This window comes from Montipora foliosa, chromosome 13, assembly GCF_036669935.1.
Source record: "Montipora foliosa isolate CH-2021 chromosome 13, ASM3666993v2, whole genome shotgun sequence".
NCBI lineage: Eukaryota > Metazoa > Cnidaria > Anthozoa > Scleractinia > Acroporidae > Montipora > Montipora foliosa.
Genome location: NC_090881.1, coordinates 33,696,017 through 33,711,991, shown reverse-complemented (window position 1 = coordinate 33,711,991; position 15,975 = coordinate 33,696,017). Strand labels below are relative to the sequence as shown.

Below are 15,975 nucleotides of genomic sequence, written 5' to 3'. Positions count from 1 at the left end.
GTTTTCATTCATATGTAAAGTAGAACTAATTACCATCACAAAAACTTCGCACTTAGACTCGCTTTGAAGAGGAGACATACGTGAACTCGGAAATAGCCTATTCGATTCCGTGTCCAACCTGGAAGTACACTAAATGAAAAATACAAGTAACTGTACAAATACATATAGGAACAAATAGCGCGGGAAAAATCGCGCGAGGAAACTGGCGCGATATTTTTAAACCAATCATCAGCGTAATCAGCGTAGTTATCTGAAATGAGATTTCATCTTCATGCTAACCTTTACGAACTGTCTACCGGTCTTGAACTATTTTCCGCCATTTTTGAAATCAAATGGAAGTTCTTGAATGTGAATGGGGTTCTTGCGACGGAACATTTCCTTCCTCGCAATTTCATGAGTTCAGAGAGCACATTGAGAGCCATTTGTGTGAAGTATTACCGCAGTATAGAAGAGGTATTTCCGAAGACACTGTGCCGGATAACTTCTCTTGTAGCTGGAGGGAATGCGGTTGGGATTCTCCTATGGACGCCGGCGACTTGATTCGCCACGTCTTCTTCCATGCCTTTCACACGAGGTTAAAGGTTCAAGGATTCAAAAAACAGCAAGAAATGAACTTGGCTTCTTGTACTTTGGACAATCACAGCCGGAATTTAATTCCAGAGAGTCAAGAACCGTTTCTCTGCGAGTGGAAAGAATGCGGTGTTGAATTTAATTGTCCAACACTCTTCTATCGGCACGTAGACAGTCATGCCTTGGCTGTGGATAAAATTTTGTCTGAAGTTAGAGATGATGGTAGGAAAAAATACATGGTGACTTGCCAATGGGAAGGTAAGTTTCCTTGTCAGGAGAAAGAGAAAGTTGCTAATGCAGTCCCGTTATTTGAAGTCCGAAAGAGTTGAAATTACGCAGGCCTCTTGTTATGGGCCATCACCATTTTCATAAGTCTTACTGATGTAATGTGCAAGTCAAAGTAAACAACAACCTGGACAGGGTGGGGATTGGTTAAGCTTTTGTTTCCAAGAGAAAACAGGAAACAAAATGTGACTAAAATAAGACCCAAATGGTTGAACAGAAAAGTTTTCAATGGCAGACTTTTCTGTTGGGGGATGATAATGATAATAATAATAATAATAATAATAATAATAATAATAATAATAATAATAATAATAATAATTTCTATGGCGCTTTTTACCATTAAAGATCAAAAGCCCTTTACATGTCTTGAAAATAAAATAAAATAGTAAATCTAATTACAATAATAATGTACAAACAATTAAGTTTGTAATTATTATAATATGTACAAGTAAGATAAAATAATTCCTAAAATTTTATTAAAGTAAACCTATCTGCGAACGCTTTCCTGAATAAAATGTCTTTGCATTTTTCTTGAAAGTCTCAACTGATGTGACATCTCGTAGACTTGGCGGTAGGGCGTTCCATAATTGTGGTACAAACGCCTGAAATGAAAGCCCTCCAAGAGTTACCAGTATCTTGCCTTTAAGGGGATCAAAAAGGGTGTTACAGTTTGAGCGTAAGCTATAATAAGATTTGGATTTTACCGACACTAAACTGGAAAATACATGGGAGCTTGCCCATGGATGACTTTAAACGCCAGCGTGAATTGGGAGCCAATGTAAATCATACAAAGCAGGAGTAATATGGGAATATTTCCCATTGTCCATAACTAACCTTGCAGCGGCATTTTGAACGCGTTGGAATTTCGAAATTTGTTATTTTGGCACGCCATAAAGCAGACTATTGCAATAATCTAGCCTGCTTGTAATAAATGCATGTACTAGGGTCAGAAGATTCCCCCTGGAAAGATAGTTCTTTATAGGCCTTATACTATGGAGATGCACACGCTAGTAACATGTTTAGACATGTTGAGATGTGAGTCCAGCCAGCAACCAAGGTTTTTGACTTGCGTGCTTGCAGTGTATCGTGCCCTACTGAAATAGCGCACGGCTGTAATTTGTAACTGCTGGCGAGTTCCAATCAAAATAAATCAGTCTTCCTATCATTTATCATAATTTGTCTCTTATCATCCATTCCCTTATTTTCTCTATACGACACTCCATAGCATTAATAGCAGCAGTCTGCGACGCACCGCTGTGTGACCTAAAACTCAGATATAATTGTGTATCATCTGCACAGCAGTGTGCTTCTGGTAATTGATCCCTAATCACCTTGAAGAGCTTGGACAATTAAATGATGAACAACAGTTGGCCCAAACAGGAGCCCTGTGGGACTCCATGATCTAAAACAAACCTCTCGGAAAACGTCCCATCAACAGCCACACGATGTGTTCTGTTCTGCAGGTAGGATCTAAACCACTCCAGAGCTAGGCCACTAATACCCACTTCCTCGGCTGATTAGGATGCCATGATTTAGCTTATCAAATGAGGCACTCAGATCCAGCGTGACGGATAGCGTAACCTCTTGGGAATTCATCTTCATCAAAATGTTGTTTGTGACCTTGAGTAACGCTGTTTCAGGGCTATGAAATCTGCTATACGATGACTGTAATTCGGGATAAATTGCGTTGGTCGTCGTGTGCGTGCATTTGGTTAAACACTGCTTTCTCAGTCAGTTTGGAGATGTATTGTAAATTGCTAACAGGCCTGTAGTTTGGAAACAATAGATCAAGACCCAGTTTCTTCAATAGTGGATTGATAAGAGCACACTTCCATTCCTCTGCAAACTGACCAGATATCAAATTAATAATTTTGGTAATAACTGGCAACAATATATCAAGGTAGTCAAGCGTGACAGATGTAGGCAGTGGGTCTAGACTGCATGATTTTTTGCTAGAATCATGTATGCACTGTTAAACGTCGTCCTCACTGAGTGCCGTAAACGCATTAAGTTGAGCAACAGTAGGTTGCACATCTGCACCACTGTCATGTGGATCGATGGGTAAAGTGAATGCCAAGTTGTCTACCTTAGAATGTTCCTTATCTTCTCTACAAAAGATTGTCCCATTTGGTTAGCAGATTTCAACTTGTCGACGCATGGAGAAAAGACAGACCTTTGGTCGCATTGATTGAGCAGAGTTTTTGCAGCTACGAATAATTTACACTGATCAGTGTTATTCTCCTCAATGAAGTATTGGTAGAATTTTATCCGTGCTTCGTTAATTGTCTGATTTTCATAGTTCTTTTTTGCCTTATTGTCCAACATGTCATCTCTGCGGCCAGTGCGTCTCCATTTGCGCTCTACTTTTCTTTTTTCGCGCCTCACCAGGAACCCCGGAACACCCTGGAAGTAACCCAAAACTCCTAGGCCTAGCTAGGCCTTAAGTTGGTTTTTAGGCCCAGGGTTAGACAAATTGAGGGCTAACCCTAACTTCCAGGGTGTTCCGGAGTGCTAACCCTAGGCCTAAAAACCAACTTAAGGCCTAGCTAGGCCTAGGGTTAGCCAAATTGAGGGTTTTGGGTTACTTCCAGGGTGTTCCGGAGTGTTCCGGTGTTCCTGGTTTTAGTACATGCCCTAGTGGCCTTGAAGGAAGATGCTTTGGAACTTTCACTGTCACATGACCCACCCAAAAAACATGCAAAATAAAATCAGATCACATGCTACGTTTTCACTGTCAGTATACAAGATGTCAGCGAATCTGCTTGACCTGCGGAAAATTGGTAGTAAAAGAAAACCTGACTCCAGCAAAGAGGAACATCCTAACTGCAAGGTTTGATGGTTGTGTCAACTGCCAGTCCCAGTATAAAGGAGTTCTTTCCAGAAGAGGTCATCAGCACCTGGATCAACTGTGGCAAGAACAAGAAGCATTTTGTCTCCTCTACTGTCCAGCACAATAACCCTTCCTTCAATGACTGACTTTATCAAGATTGTCCTTCCAGTTCGCTTCCTTATGTTCCAGCAATGTTCACAGCATCGATAGAAAGATTTGGTCAAGCTGCTCAGTTTTCCGTTTCCTTGGGGATGGTAAGGGGTATTCCTGGATTGAACTATTCCACGGCATTCCTTGATATGACATTTGGTCTCCTCTGTTTCAGGCAACTGCAGACACAAGTGACGTACACGTAATGTTCAATATCTCTTTGCATGTGCGGCTAATAAAATCTTTGTCTCGCTAAATGAAGGACTCTCTCTACCCCCAGGTGTCCCATTTCTTCATTGTACTTCTCTATACATGTATACCGTCTAGTGGAATTTCTTTGGAAGAACAAGTTATAAGGTTTGACAACTTCTTCGTCTAAGGATTCCCTTGTCTACAACAATCAGTTTTTTCCATTCCCATAGGAGAGCTTTTGTTTTGGGTGACATTCTGCATCAATCCAGCAAATTTGGTTGTTTGTTCCTGATCTTCCACTGTATCATTGTGTTGATGGTCTCATCCTATCTCTGGGCTTCCTGGAGATCTTAAAGTGCTACTATGACCAAAAAATAAATTTTAAGTTTTCTTTAGATATCAAAACTATGCTAACTAAAGAGTAAGTGACCCAAGTTTTAATCCTTGATTTCAAAAGATACACACTGTACCTGTTTATTTTAACTGGAATTTTCCTATTTAATGGTCCAACATTACTAACTTTGAAGAAAGGGCTGGATTGAGGAGAAAATTACGTCAAAGGCTCCATTGTTTAAGAATGCAATGTGTGTGTATGCGGCTGAATTAATATGCAGCACAGGAGTTTCGGACTTTCAGACTTTGAAACTCGTGTTTTGCATAATATAATAAGCAGTGTTTACATGCTGAAATTGTAAGCTTGTGAGTCAATGATATCACTTTTTCCTAGATCCAACCCTCGAAGGTCCAATCGGTCAGTTTTGAATGTGAGTAATGGCAGACCGTGAAATCCAAAACTTACACTCAAAAGCTCAAAATTTTGAGTTGCAGTTGAACATCTTGTCTCTGGTAAAGTGCTGCTCTCAATCCTTGCTCTCACGCATAGGTGTGAAGTATGAATGGTTGTCTCTAATCAGGGTAAGCCATTCCCGGAGAATTTTCTGAGGATCAATGCTGTATCCAGACTGATTTACTTTTCTTTCCAGATAGCACACTTCACGCTGAAAGAGGGTACATTTGCTGGGTTAAAATCTCACCCAGTGTTTCTGCAAACGCTTCAACACTGTTCGTACATTCTCCGCATTCTCCTCGAATGTTTTACTGTAAAAGAGTATGTCATCCAAGTATGGTGTGCAGATCTCGTCTCAAATACCTTCCAAGCAACCTTCCATAAAACGTTGAAAACTGCCTTCTGCGTTTCTTTATCCAAAAGAAATTTGTGTCCACTCACGTAGTCCCCAGGGCATGATAAATTAATGCTGTTAAATGTCGACTCCTTTCACCCACAAAGCGTTGATGGTATGCTCTGCTGGATGGTTTGATGTGACGAGCTGTACTTCACCACCCAGTGGGGTTTGCCGACCAAGGACTATCATTATTGTTTCGTTATGTTAAAGAGAATAAAATGGGCCATTTCCAAGTTCATGTCTGCCTCCTCTTCAGAGCGCGTCTGAGTGTGAAGTTTTTGTGATGGTAATTAGTTCTGCTTTACATAAATTATGAATGAAAACTAATTTTCATAAGAAAAACTTTGCATTTAGACTCGCTTTGAAGAGGAGGCAGACGTGAACTTGGAATTTGCCAAATGAAAAATAAACTTTAAAATGATAGAGGGTAAAGGTGTTGATCTGTGGATACACAGTACCACTATATCTTAAGTAACAGTTGATCAAAATGCTCTTGTTTTTTTTTTTTTTTTTTTTTTTTTTTTCAGGATGTAATTTTTCTGCTGTAAATCATTACAAGCTTAAGGAACATTGTCGCAGTCACACCAAAGAGAAGATTTTTGCATGTAAAACCTGTGGTGGAATGTTTTCTAGCAGAACAAAGCTAGTAGACCACTTAGTTCGACAGAATTCATCAGGATGTAAGTTCCTGCTCTGTTATCAATATATGGCTGATAATACATTCTTTTGATGCTTCCAAAAAAATAAGTTATCATACTCAATTAATATTGACTTTATTTTCTGATTTAGATGAGAGTTTTCAATGCTCTCACTGTCTAAAGCATTGTGGCTCGGAGCGTATACTGCGAGATCATATGAGGCACCATGGTATGTGAAAGACAGCAATATTATGTTTAACCAATCGACACCTCAAATGCCTCCAGTTGACAAATAAAATTTAAGTCAAGTTTGTTGTTAAATTTGCCATTCGCATGTTTTTCCTGGCATTTGTAATTTGCATAAACATTCGATTTTTTTTCTGCATCCAAGGAAAAACTAGTGCGTCCCAGGATGCAATGATGCACCCTGGATACATCTCTGAATGGGTTCAACAAAATGCGTAATCATTCCAAGTACACTAACATACAATGTTGTTTGATTACGATATGCAGATGTGTTATGTACAATAACAAAAAAAAGGTTTAAGCTGCAAGAATGTTGTGGTTCTTCTTACAGTAAATAATGTGAAATGCCAGTATTGTGACATGACGTGTCCCAATGCATCTGCTCTCAAGCAACATGTCAAGTTCAGGCATTCAGAAGAAAGACCATACAAATGTGATGTATGTAGCTACAGGTTAGTTTGTTTGATTCTTCATGCCCATCTGGGCGATTTTTTTATTTTTGACTAACCCAGTGACACCAGGCTGACCGCACTGGACCACCCCCATTGACATTTAAAATCGTTTGGCATAAGACAGTAAAATCTTTTAAGTCTCACTGCTAGGAGTCAATGGGTTAAAACATATTTTCATACTTTTTGCCCTTAAGGGCTTACCCTTCATAATAAGAATTATACATGTAAAAATCAGTGTTCTCACCAGGACATTAGGGAGCTTAAGCACACGCGTTTTTGAGACACGGACGGCAACTGGAAGAGAACATTTCGCATGCCATGACAGTGTTGTCTCCCAGAATGAACTGTTCAATTGAGGCCTTTGAGCTGCAGTTGAAAACTTTATTTCTCATGAAATTTTAGTAAGTGGATAATTCTTTGTGTCATGAAACAATAATGTGGTTTTGATTAGCTGCAAGATGCCATCAGATCTGGTACGACATCGGGAGTTTCATAATGCAGTTTTGGCACATTACTGTGATGTGGATGGCTGTAATTTCTCTGCTCGATCCATGCAAACAGTAAAAAGACACCAGAAAGTTGATCACCAGGTGAGATTCAGTATACTTGAACTGCGCTGTTTTGAAAACACTTACATGTAACAAACATGTACAATACATATAATACTAATTATTATTGTTATTATTACATTTGTTAATGATATTTTAGAATAAAATAGATGTTAATGCTGGTAAGCAAATACTGGGCAGCGCCTGGGAGGAGAGCGTGACTTCCCACGTGACTACCTTATTTGGCTCTTTTATTCATCCCGCCATGCGAGCCTTCTCAGTTTGACATTTCCAAAGCTCAACCAGTTCTGTTTTTTTCCGTTCAGCAATTTAATCCCTCCCTCCCGCCCGTTTTGCTTTCTGGTTCTCTTGTATTTTATTTTATTTTTTCTTTATGAGCTTCTGTAACCTATTTAATAGTTCTCCTTAATAAAATATGGGCGGGCAATTGCTGCCAGCGGCACCCCTTCAGCCCTGTGCTGAACCCCCGTTAGGGAGGGGGCATATTGTTACTCTGCTGGACTGGGTTAACTTTTTCTCAGGACATTATGCCAGCAACTATGCCCGCCTTGCAATACAGGCATGAGGCACCCCCTCGGCTAGTTGCCGAGGCCCCTCATCCGGTGGTCCATACCGGCGGTGGGTATTATCTGCGCCTTGCCAGTACATTCCCTGCCCCTCGTTTACGCCCAAGTTGTGTGTATTGTCTTTTATTGCGCACCAAAGCATTAATTATTATTAGTATTATTAGTATTATTATTATTATTACTGTTATTATTATTATTGTGTAATAATTATACAGTACTGGCTGCAGCAATAGCAGCATTGCACACGCATCATGCTGGTAAATCCGCCATAATTATTGTGTGCAATTTACACACAAATTGCACGCGTGCATGTTAACTGTGAGTAAGATAAATACACTAACGTATGTATAAATAATTACATGCAACTTCTTCACAGTGTTTGCGTTTGCATTTGTTTACATTTTGAGTATCGTTTGAACTGGTGGAAATTCACTCCTAAAATGAAAAGGATGTGAGTGTGAGTGGGGTGATAAATCACTGCTGCTATTAAGGCAAATATGTTACAAATTAATAAGTAAAAGTAATGATATATCACGCTGACTTGCCATTTCTGAATCATTTTCCTTTCACTGCCAGTGAATGAGCGCATCGCCAATCTCTTTTTGGGCTGTGTCGAAAAGTGGGATGGGGACGTGGGACGCACTTTTGAAGTGTATCATTTCAGAAAGGGGACAACATCCTAACATAAAAAGGAAATTGAATTGCTTATTACGGTGTAATACTTAAATCACTTTCTTCAGTTTGTACAGCCTCTTAAATGCATTATATTTTGCAAAAACCATCATCTGTATGCTTCTCAAGTACTAACTAAATACACACCGAAATTCAAAATTTGGATCAGGAAAAAGGAATAATTATTGCAACCTGTTACAGAGCTTGACTGTGAAACCAAGCAGAAGACGTAATGGACGTTGCCCTGACCTTGTTGCTGAACTTTCATGTTGTAGCGTGTTGTTGTTGTTGCACAGAAACTTGAGCCTTATGACCGCTCTTCAATTGATGTTTGAGTACCGTGCCATTGTCCTTGTTGGTGGCCTTGTGACTGCATCTTTGGTGCTTGTTTAATCTGTCACCTTTCATGAAATTTCAGGGTGTTGCTGTTGATTTGTCGAAAATTTCCGTCATCACATGATCATAAGCTAAATAATTCTTAATTGGCTCCAGTGTGGCATATTTTTGGGTTTTTTTTGTTTCTTGTTTTGAGGTAGTCTCTTTTTCTACAGTAAATGTGCATGTTTTGTTATATCAAATGGTGGATTATAAAAATAATTACAATAATGATCATCATCATCATCATAATAATACCTGTACTTTGATGTAGAAAGAAAAAATGATTGAAAGTTAAAAAATATCAAGACTTAAAGAGGGAGATTAAGAGGACCTGACGTTTTAAAACAGAAGCCATACTAGTTATCATTGGGGTGCTTTAGACAATTTAAGTAAGAACTACTGTACAAGGTTTTGGTAAAGGAAATAGGCTTGTATGACAGCACATCATTTCTTGTTGGGAACAGCAAAGATCTTAAGAAGACCCTAGACACTTAAGGCTATACAGTTCCAGGAAAAAGTAAGTTGACAGTGTTGTTTGAGTCTCGATTCTTGTGAGGATCAAGAATTGAGGAACAACAATCGAGAATTGAGTCAAAGGAATCAAGAAACTAATGAGCTTGTCTCTTGACTGATTCCTCAATAGACCTGTTAGATAATAAGAACCAGTTTACTACGTTAAAGTGAGGTTTATAATTATTGCTGATATGGATATTAATATTGCCATGGCTTTTTCAGGGTCTTGATATATATCGTTATGAGTGTCATGTTTGTGGGCAGCGTTATACTCGAGGATCAGGGTTGACAAACCACTTGAAGAAAAAGCATAAATTCAGCTGGCCAGCAGGTCATCCACGATTTAGGTTAGTTAGCCTTGGATTGTTCCTTTTTATTAGAGTCTTCATCAGGATAATTATATTATTTTGAGACAAGGCAAAAGGAGGCAGTGTGGTCCAGTGGCTAGGACGATTGCCTTGAGATCCGGGGATCCCAGGTTTAAGACACATTCTGGCCACTCGTTGAATTTGTTCCTGGTAGTCCATAGTTCAACTTCTCAGCTGCACTTGTAAGTAGACTTAACTGATTAGAGTGTAATGTGAAGTGTTAAGTTTCTACCCCATATGAACCATGTGAGCGTTAGCCCTACTGATAGAAATGGGCGCACACAAGGACAGAGAAAAACTCTGACCAGGGTGGGAATTGAACCCACGACCTTCGGGTTAGATCACAGCTGCTCTACCTACTGAGCTACAAGGTCAGACGGGAGCAGGGGGTGGGAAGTGAAGATGTTAAAGTCACAGCAATGAACATGTACAAGTACAAGGAAGGATTACGTTTTTGCAAAGTTGGCCGTGTAGCACTTATATTTGAACAGGTTCAATTCCCACCCTGGTCAGAGTTTTTCTCTGTCCTTGTGTGGGCCCATTTCCATCAGTAGGGCTAACGCTCACATGGTTCAAATGGGGTAGAAACTTAGCACTTCACATTACACTCTAATCAGTTAAGCCTGTTCAAATATAAGTGCTACACGGCCAACGTTTGCAAAAACGTAATCCTTCCTTGCACTTGTAAATATCCAGTTGGGATTCTTAACATTTGTTGTTGAATATTCTGTTCTGTCGTGACGGTGTTTCATTGGCCCTTAAAAGCCCCAATGGGGAGTGGTCAGTTAAGTAACTACCGGTATAAAATTATGTGTGTATGTATGTATGAGACTGCCCTTGATAGCCATGATATACATACAATACTATGACATGACAGTGTTTCAGGGGTTGTCTTACACTCTCATTTCATGATGTTACTTGTGTTTCTGTCCAGATTGTTTTGTAGACATTTCTTTCTGTTTCTGTCCATGCAGATTTGTGTTTATACTAAAATTCCACTCTTCACAACAACTCATTTGCACTTTGCATGAACGAGTTAAAAAACCAAGTCATGGCCTTTGCACAATACATGTACGTGATACTTAACGGTATATCAAGACCTTTCTGTCATACATATGCACCTCTAACAAAATGAGGAAGGCTGAATGTGTAGCTCTCTCACTGAAAGGAATATTATTGAGAGGTACTGTTAGCAATCAGTAATTAAAAAGGATTTGATTTCTTAAGCTGGAACTTAAAATCTGCAACCAGTCCTGCATGGCTGGGTGAATAATATGTAGCGACAAATCATATAAATTAAGATAATCTCAAAGTGTTGTTTACAGCTCTTGTTTTGGTAAACACAAGTTTGTTTGCTATAACAGGTACAAAGAATGTGATGATGGGATTTGTCGACTACAAACTGTGCGCTTTGAAAGCGTCCATCTATCGCAGCTCATGAATGAATTGGATGGTTCAGAAAGCACTAGTACACATGTGGTAGACTCGCCCATGGAAGGTGCTGAATCTCCAAGAAATTCAGAGCCATCTCCTGAAATATCAGAAACATGGTCACCAAGTCCCAACACAGGCGAGCAACTTCAGGAACAACATTTCCAAGAACTTCTTCAACAATATGGACTGAGCAACAGTAGCAGTGATATACAGAACGATCAACATGACTATGTTGGACCAATAAGAAGTTACCAGCAGAGAGGTTCAACTGTTGTTCATCCCTATGAGCGACCAGACTCGCCAGAACTTGATCTGCCTCAGACTTTATTAGATCTTCAAGATGCAGCCATTCGACTAGCCAATGGACAGCACACACATTAAGTTTGAAAATTATTTTAAGAAAGAATAATTACATCTCTGATTTAAGATATTGTATTTATGATGAAGGGGAGTTCTTAACGTGCAGTGCAGAATCATTTTGGTTCAGTCTTAAAGGCTAATTTTTCAAACAGTATTGCTACTCATTCTTTTGTGCTTCAAATTTTTGATGAACACATGCAGGATCATGGAAATGAAACGTAAGGCCGTGGATAGAACTAATGTTGTTAGTTGGAATATCCCAAGCAACTGAACCCTTAATTGTTTTGGGGATAGTTAATTTATGTCCCTTTTGTAGATGCCCATGTTGAAACAATAAAATTGTTGTCTTGTTTGAAGAAATCTCGAAGCATTTCCACATTGCAACACGTGTACATGTAAATACCGGCATTTTAATAATTTCAATCCAAACAATGACAGTCTATTGAGAGTTGCCCTACAGTGTGGTTGACTGTTGGCCAACGGGTCAGCATGATGCATTGGTTGGGATCAGATTCACAGCGTTTCAGAAAAAGGGGGTCTTGGAGGGAGCTGTGGAAATTTGAAGCGCTGGGATTCCTTGTTGACACCTTGCCTTACAAACTTATCTGGAAGCCTGGATTGATTACCATTGCCAGACAGACTGGATTTACGAGAGCTGTAAAATAGAAGTTGCACCACAAAGCCAAATATGTGACTAGCTTTTGTTTATGTACAGAAGGTTCAGTCAAATGGAACACCTCATGATTCAGAAACTCTAATAATTTTGATAATATTTTCTTCAACTGAAGAAAACAATGTTCTTTGGAACATTCTATCATACAGTGTAGGTGGAACTGTCATACTATATGTTTTGAGATCACAGACCATTATTTTACGAAAGTTTTTAGCTAGTAAATCGATATTTTTTTGTCCAAACAATACTGTTGGTGAGTTTGCTTTAATTGAAGATGTCCAGTCAGTTGATTGGGTAAATGATTTTAATGATGTTCTATGAACAAGTGCTGTGTCTTTTTACATTATCCAATTATTATAGTTGATAAGTGTACACTGACTTCAAAAATTTATCTGAACGTGAATTAAAACACAAATCCAAGCTTCAATTAATAATAAAGAATAAGTTTTATAGGAAGTAATACCAAGTTGAGTATTACGAATGGGACAAAGTGAGTTAGTCAACAACTGTCACCATGTTAGATAGCTTTAATTTATAAAGTTGCATCCCTCGGTGATATGTGCAAAGTAACAAAATCTAAACACCTATTGAAGGTGAGCAAAAAGAATAATTAATTTTTATTGTCTTCATTATATCAATAATTAAATGACTGACCCCTAAGAGAGTCTGGTCATACAGCTAAAATCTAAAGCTCATTGTCCACCGACCAAACTTGTGAAACGGCTACAAGTTCTATTGCCAATGCCTTTCGTATTTTTTTGCCAATATATTAGCCTTATTTGGCTAGTAATGTTGCCCAAGTAAATAAATCGCCTTTAATTTACCTTAGTGTTTTCACTCACGTGATCTGTAACCTTGTTTTTCCACCAAAACAAAAGAAAACGTTTGTATGATAATAGAGCTCAATTCCCGGAGGATTAGTTGGGGACAACAACATGGCCGCCGTTCCATTGTTTAGGTACACCAACATGGCCACTGTAACATTGTGTGAAAACTCTGTAAACTCCTTCAAGTGTTAATTTCAACCTTTTCCCCTCCATTGTTTGGGAAAAGGGATTCTTAAAGCTAAAATGCAGGGAAAGCAGCTATCTCCTCTGACAGTCCTATTGCCATCATAAAGTCCAATATTGACCTCTTTAGCTTGTACGTTTTGTTTTCCTATTTCAGACCACGTGATATTACTCTACTGAACAGTTGCTTTCAAAAATTATGTGGTCTTATGCATGTAGTTACATGTATGTATAAGTTATGAAAAAACAACAGGAAAATTCCCTTGAGAAAATCACATGGTCTGAAATGGGAAAACAAAACGTATGAGCTAAAGAGGTCATATTTTGCTAAACCACTAGGAATCATTTTCAACTCTTCATCTGGTATTGTCCTAAGGTAGTTTTAACCCATTGACTCCAGAACTGCTCCCGATTGCTAAGTAAAATTGTCTGGCATTAGACAGAGTAAAATCTTTTAAGTCTCACTCCCACGGGTCAATGCGTTAAGGTTACCATGTCCTTTATAATAATAGTATTTATTATATGACCAGCTCAATGAACAGGCAAGATGGAGTTATCTTGCCCGCTCAGGATTTCTCGCGTGGTCCCGCAACATCAAAATATCCTTTTTTGGTGTTTTATATATGGGTTATTGACCACGCTTGTTCAGTCAAGATGGCTGGATATTGGCCTCATTCTTTTTTTGCATGTTTATGCCATGCAAAAAAAAGAACCTGGCCAATATCCAGCCATCTTGACCGAACAAGCGTGGTCAATAACCCATATATATACCACACAGGTAAATACTGGTAGTGCTTTCTGCACACTTCCAGGCAAATACCAAGTATTCACATCAGAGCAAACAGAGCAAAACAAAACGACTTTCCGTTTTGCCTCGGTTGCTGTATTTTTAGAAATAAAGCAGATGTTTTTTCAATTGGCTGCATTATTCAACTTGTGTAGTATATACTAAAATGATATTCACTTAAATGTTGGTGAAAGCGGTGGATATTTACTTGGCTCTGTAAGTATCCAACTCTACTTTGGTGAATAATAATAATAATAGTAATAATAATAATTGTTAATAAATGAATAATGTACTCATGAAGAATTGACAACAGGATAAACTGCAGTTTAATGAAATCATTATGGATATGCAAAAGGTTTTTACAAGCATTTGGTGATGGGGCAATTTCTCAGAAATTGAGCCAGTCTGATCAACAAGCTTGTTGTAGGCTTCAAAAATGATAACAGTGGGTTAACATATAAACAAAGAAGCTGTAAATATTGGAGATCTATGATTTTCCATCCCCAAACATGATGAGGTACTGTAGCTTATTTTCATTGAAGAAACACTCACATTCACATTTAATATTATTTTATTACAACAAAATAAATTATTACAGCCATGTTACTACCAAGTACATAAAGTGCTCTTAACATAAATATGTCTTTAGGCAAAAATATTTTCCGTCTGAGTTTCAGAGGTCCCTTTGGGAGACCAAGTTATCAAGGCATTCTCCATAGTGCATGCAATTAAGGCCTGGCCAAACAGAGTCGCAAACAAAAGCAAGTTGTGAACTAGAAAAAGCTGTGGAAACACTCGCCTGCGGCTCGTGTATACACAGCATTTCTCGTTCTCCCAAACTTCGACTCGTGTTTCTATAACTCGATAGAAACAGAGTACATGTTTTCTATTTCTTAAGTTTTAAACTGAAACCAAACCACAGCACAAGACTTTTTTCAACTTAAAAACACTTGACAAGCACTGATCACATGACAATCACACATAAATAAAAGTTTTATAAAAAGAAACGTAAATAATGAGAAACATTGCAAGGCAACTTAAAAACAGTAATATTCAGCTCCTTTTGTCACTTAATGACACACCCACTTTGCTACAGTGTAACTACATTGTAATTTTTAATTTTTTTTCTTGAATTGTCAGTAACAAGACTTTAATATATATATCTTTTTTTTTTGCAAATCATGCAATTTTATGGTGTGTCCCTTTAAATATTATAGTTGCTCAAACGTTTGCTGTACCTCAATAAACACCCACGATGTGTACACAGAGCTTAAATACATGAATGTTTCAAACAAAAATTCACTGTCAAAATAGTGTTTTCAAAGTTATCTTCATAAAAACGTACATTGAAAATCTTCAAATGTTTCAAACAAAATGAATATACATACACTGTCAAAATAAAAATTAAGGTAAAATAATGGTATCTTTTAAGCAAACTTTTTGTCTTGTAAAAAAAGCAAACATCTCTTAATTTTACCAAATTTGGTCAAGAGAACGTGCAAAAAGTGAGGCAGTAATACACTGTAGTGTCCCGGTTTGACTAGTTTAGAACAGCAAATACGGGTGCATCTGGAGTTTTTCAATGAAAGCAATAATTTTTAACTTGATGCAAAGCCTGAGAATATAGCTTTCCATTGCTTGTCACTCGTCATTTCATTTTGCTGGCTTTTTGTGCTGTTTACATCGTTCGCAAATGCCTTAAAGGACAGATGCATTCTTTTAAAAACACTCTTACCAAATACATGTAACACTGAAGCAAAATAATACATTTTTTTGTAGTGGAATAACAAATCTCTTATTCCATGGTTTAACATATAACACTTATGGACATTTTGCTCATTGCTCTTATTTTTTCTCGCCCCTACGAAAAATACTGCGCAACTCTGTTATGTGTTAAACCATCTAATAAGATGTATATATTATGCAATGTTACTTTGATAAACTCTAAATTTCAACCAAATTCTAACTATGATAAATTCTACAACAAACCTAATCCAATCATAAATAGACCTTTGTTTTGTCCAGTAAAAAGAGTGCATGCCCTCATTTTAATGAACAAAACAAAAGACCAAACCTGAGTATTATCACATGATCTATA

General features: G+C 38.1%; 1 protein-coding gene across 1 annotated transcript; it reads left to right on the top strand.

Moving 5' to 3' along the window:
* Positions 1-251: 251 nt before the first annotated feature.
* Positions 252-12,897, top strand: LOC137983289 (histone H4 transcription factor-like). Its single transcript, XM_068830492.1, has 7 exons — positions 252-828; positions 5,739-5,891; positions 6,001-6,078; positions 6,427-6,547; positions 6,999-7,137; positions 9,468-9,592; positions 10,978-12,897. Exons 1-7 carry the CDS (start codon positions 333-335, stop codon positions 11,426-11,428), a joined length of 1,563 nt encoding a protein of 520 aa, XP_068686593.1. The 5' UTR covers positions 252-332; the 3' UTR covers positions 11,429-12,897.
* Positions 12,898-15,975: the final 3,078 nt, after the last annotated feature.

Excerpts from the sequence above, each read along its gene's own strand:
- LOC137983289 (XM_068830492.1), top strand. The coding sequence starts at position 333 with ATGGAAGTTCTTGAATGTGAATGGGGTTCTTGCGACGGAACATTTCCT. Across the intron at positions 7,138-9,467 it reads ACCAGAAAGTTGATCACCAG|GGTCTTGATATATATCGTTA; the intron begins GTGAGATTCAGT and ends TGGCTTTTTCAG. Across the intron at positions 9,593-10,977 it reads GCAGGTCATCCACGATTTAG|GTACAAAGAATGTGATGATG; the intron begins GTTAGTTAGCCT and ends TTGCTATAACAG.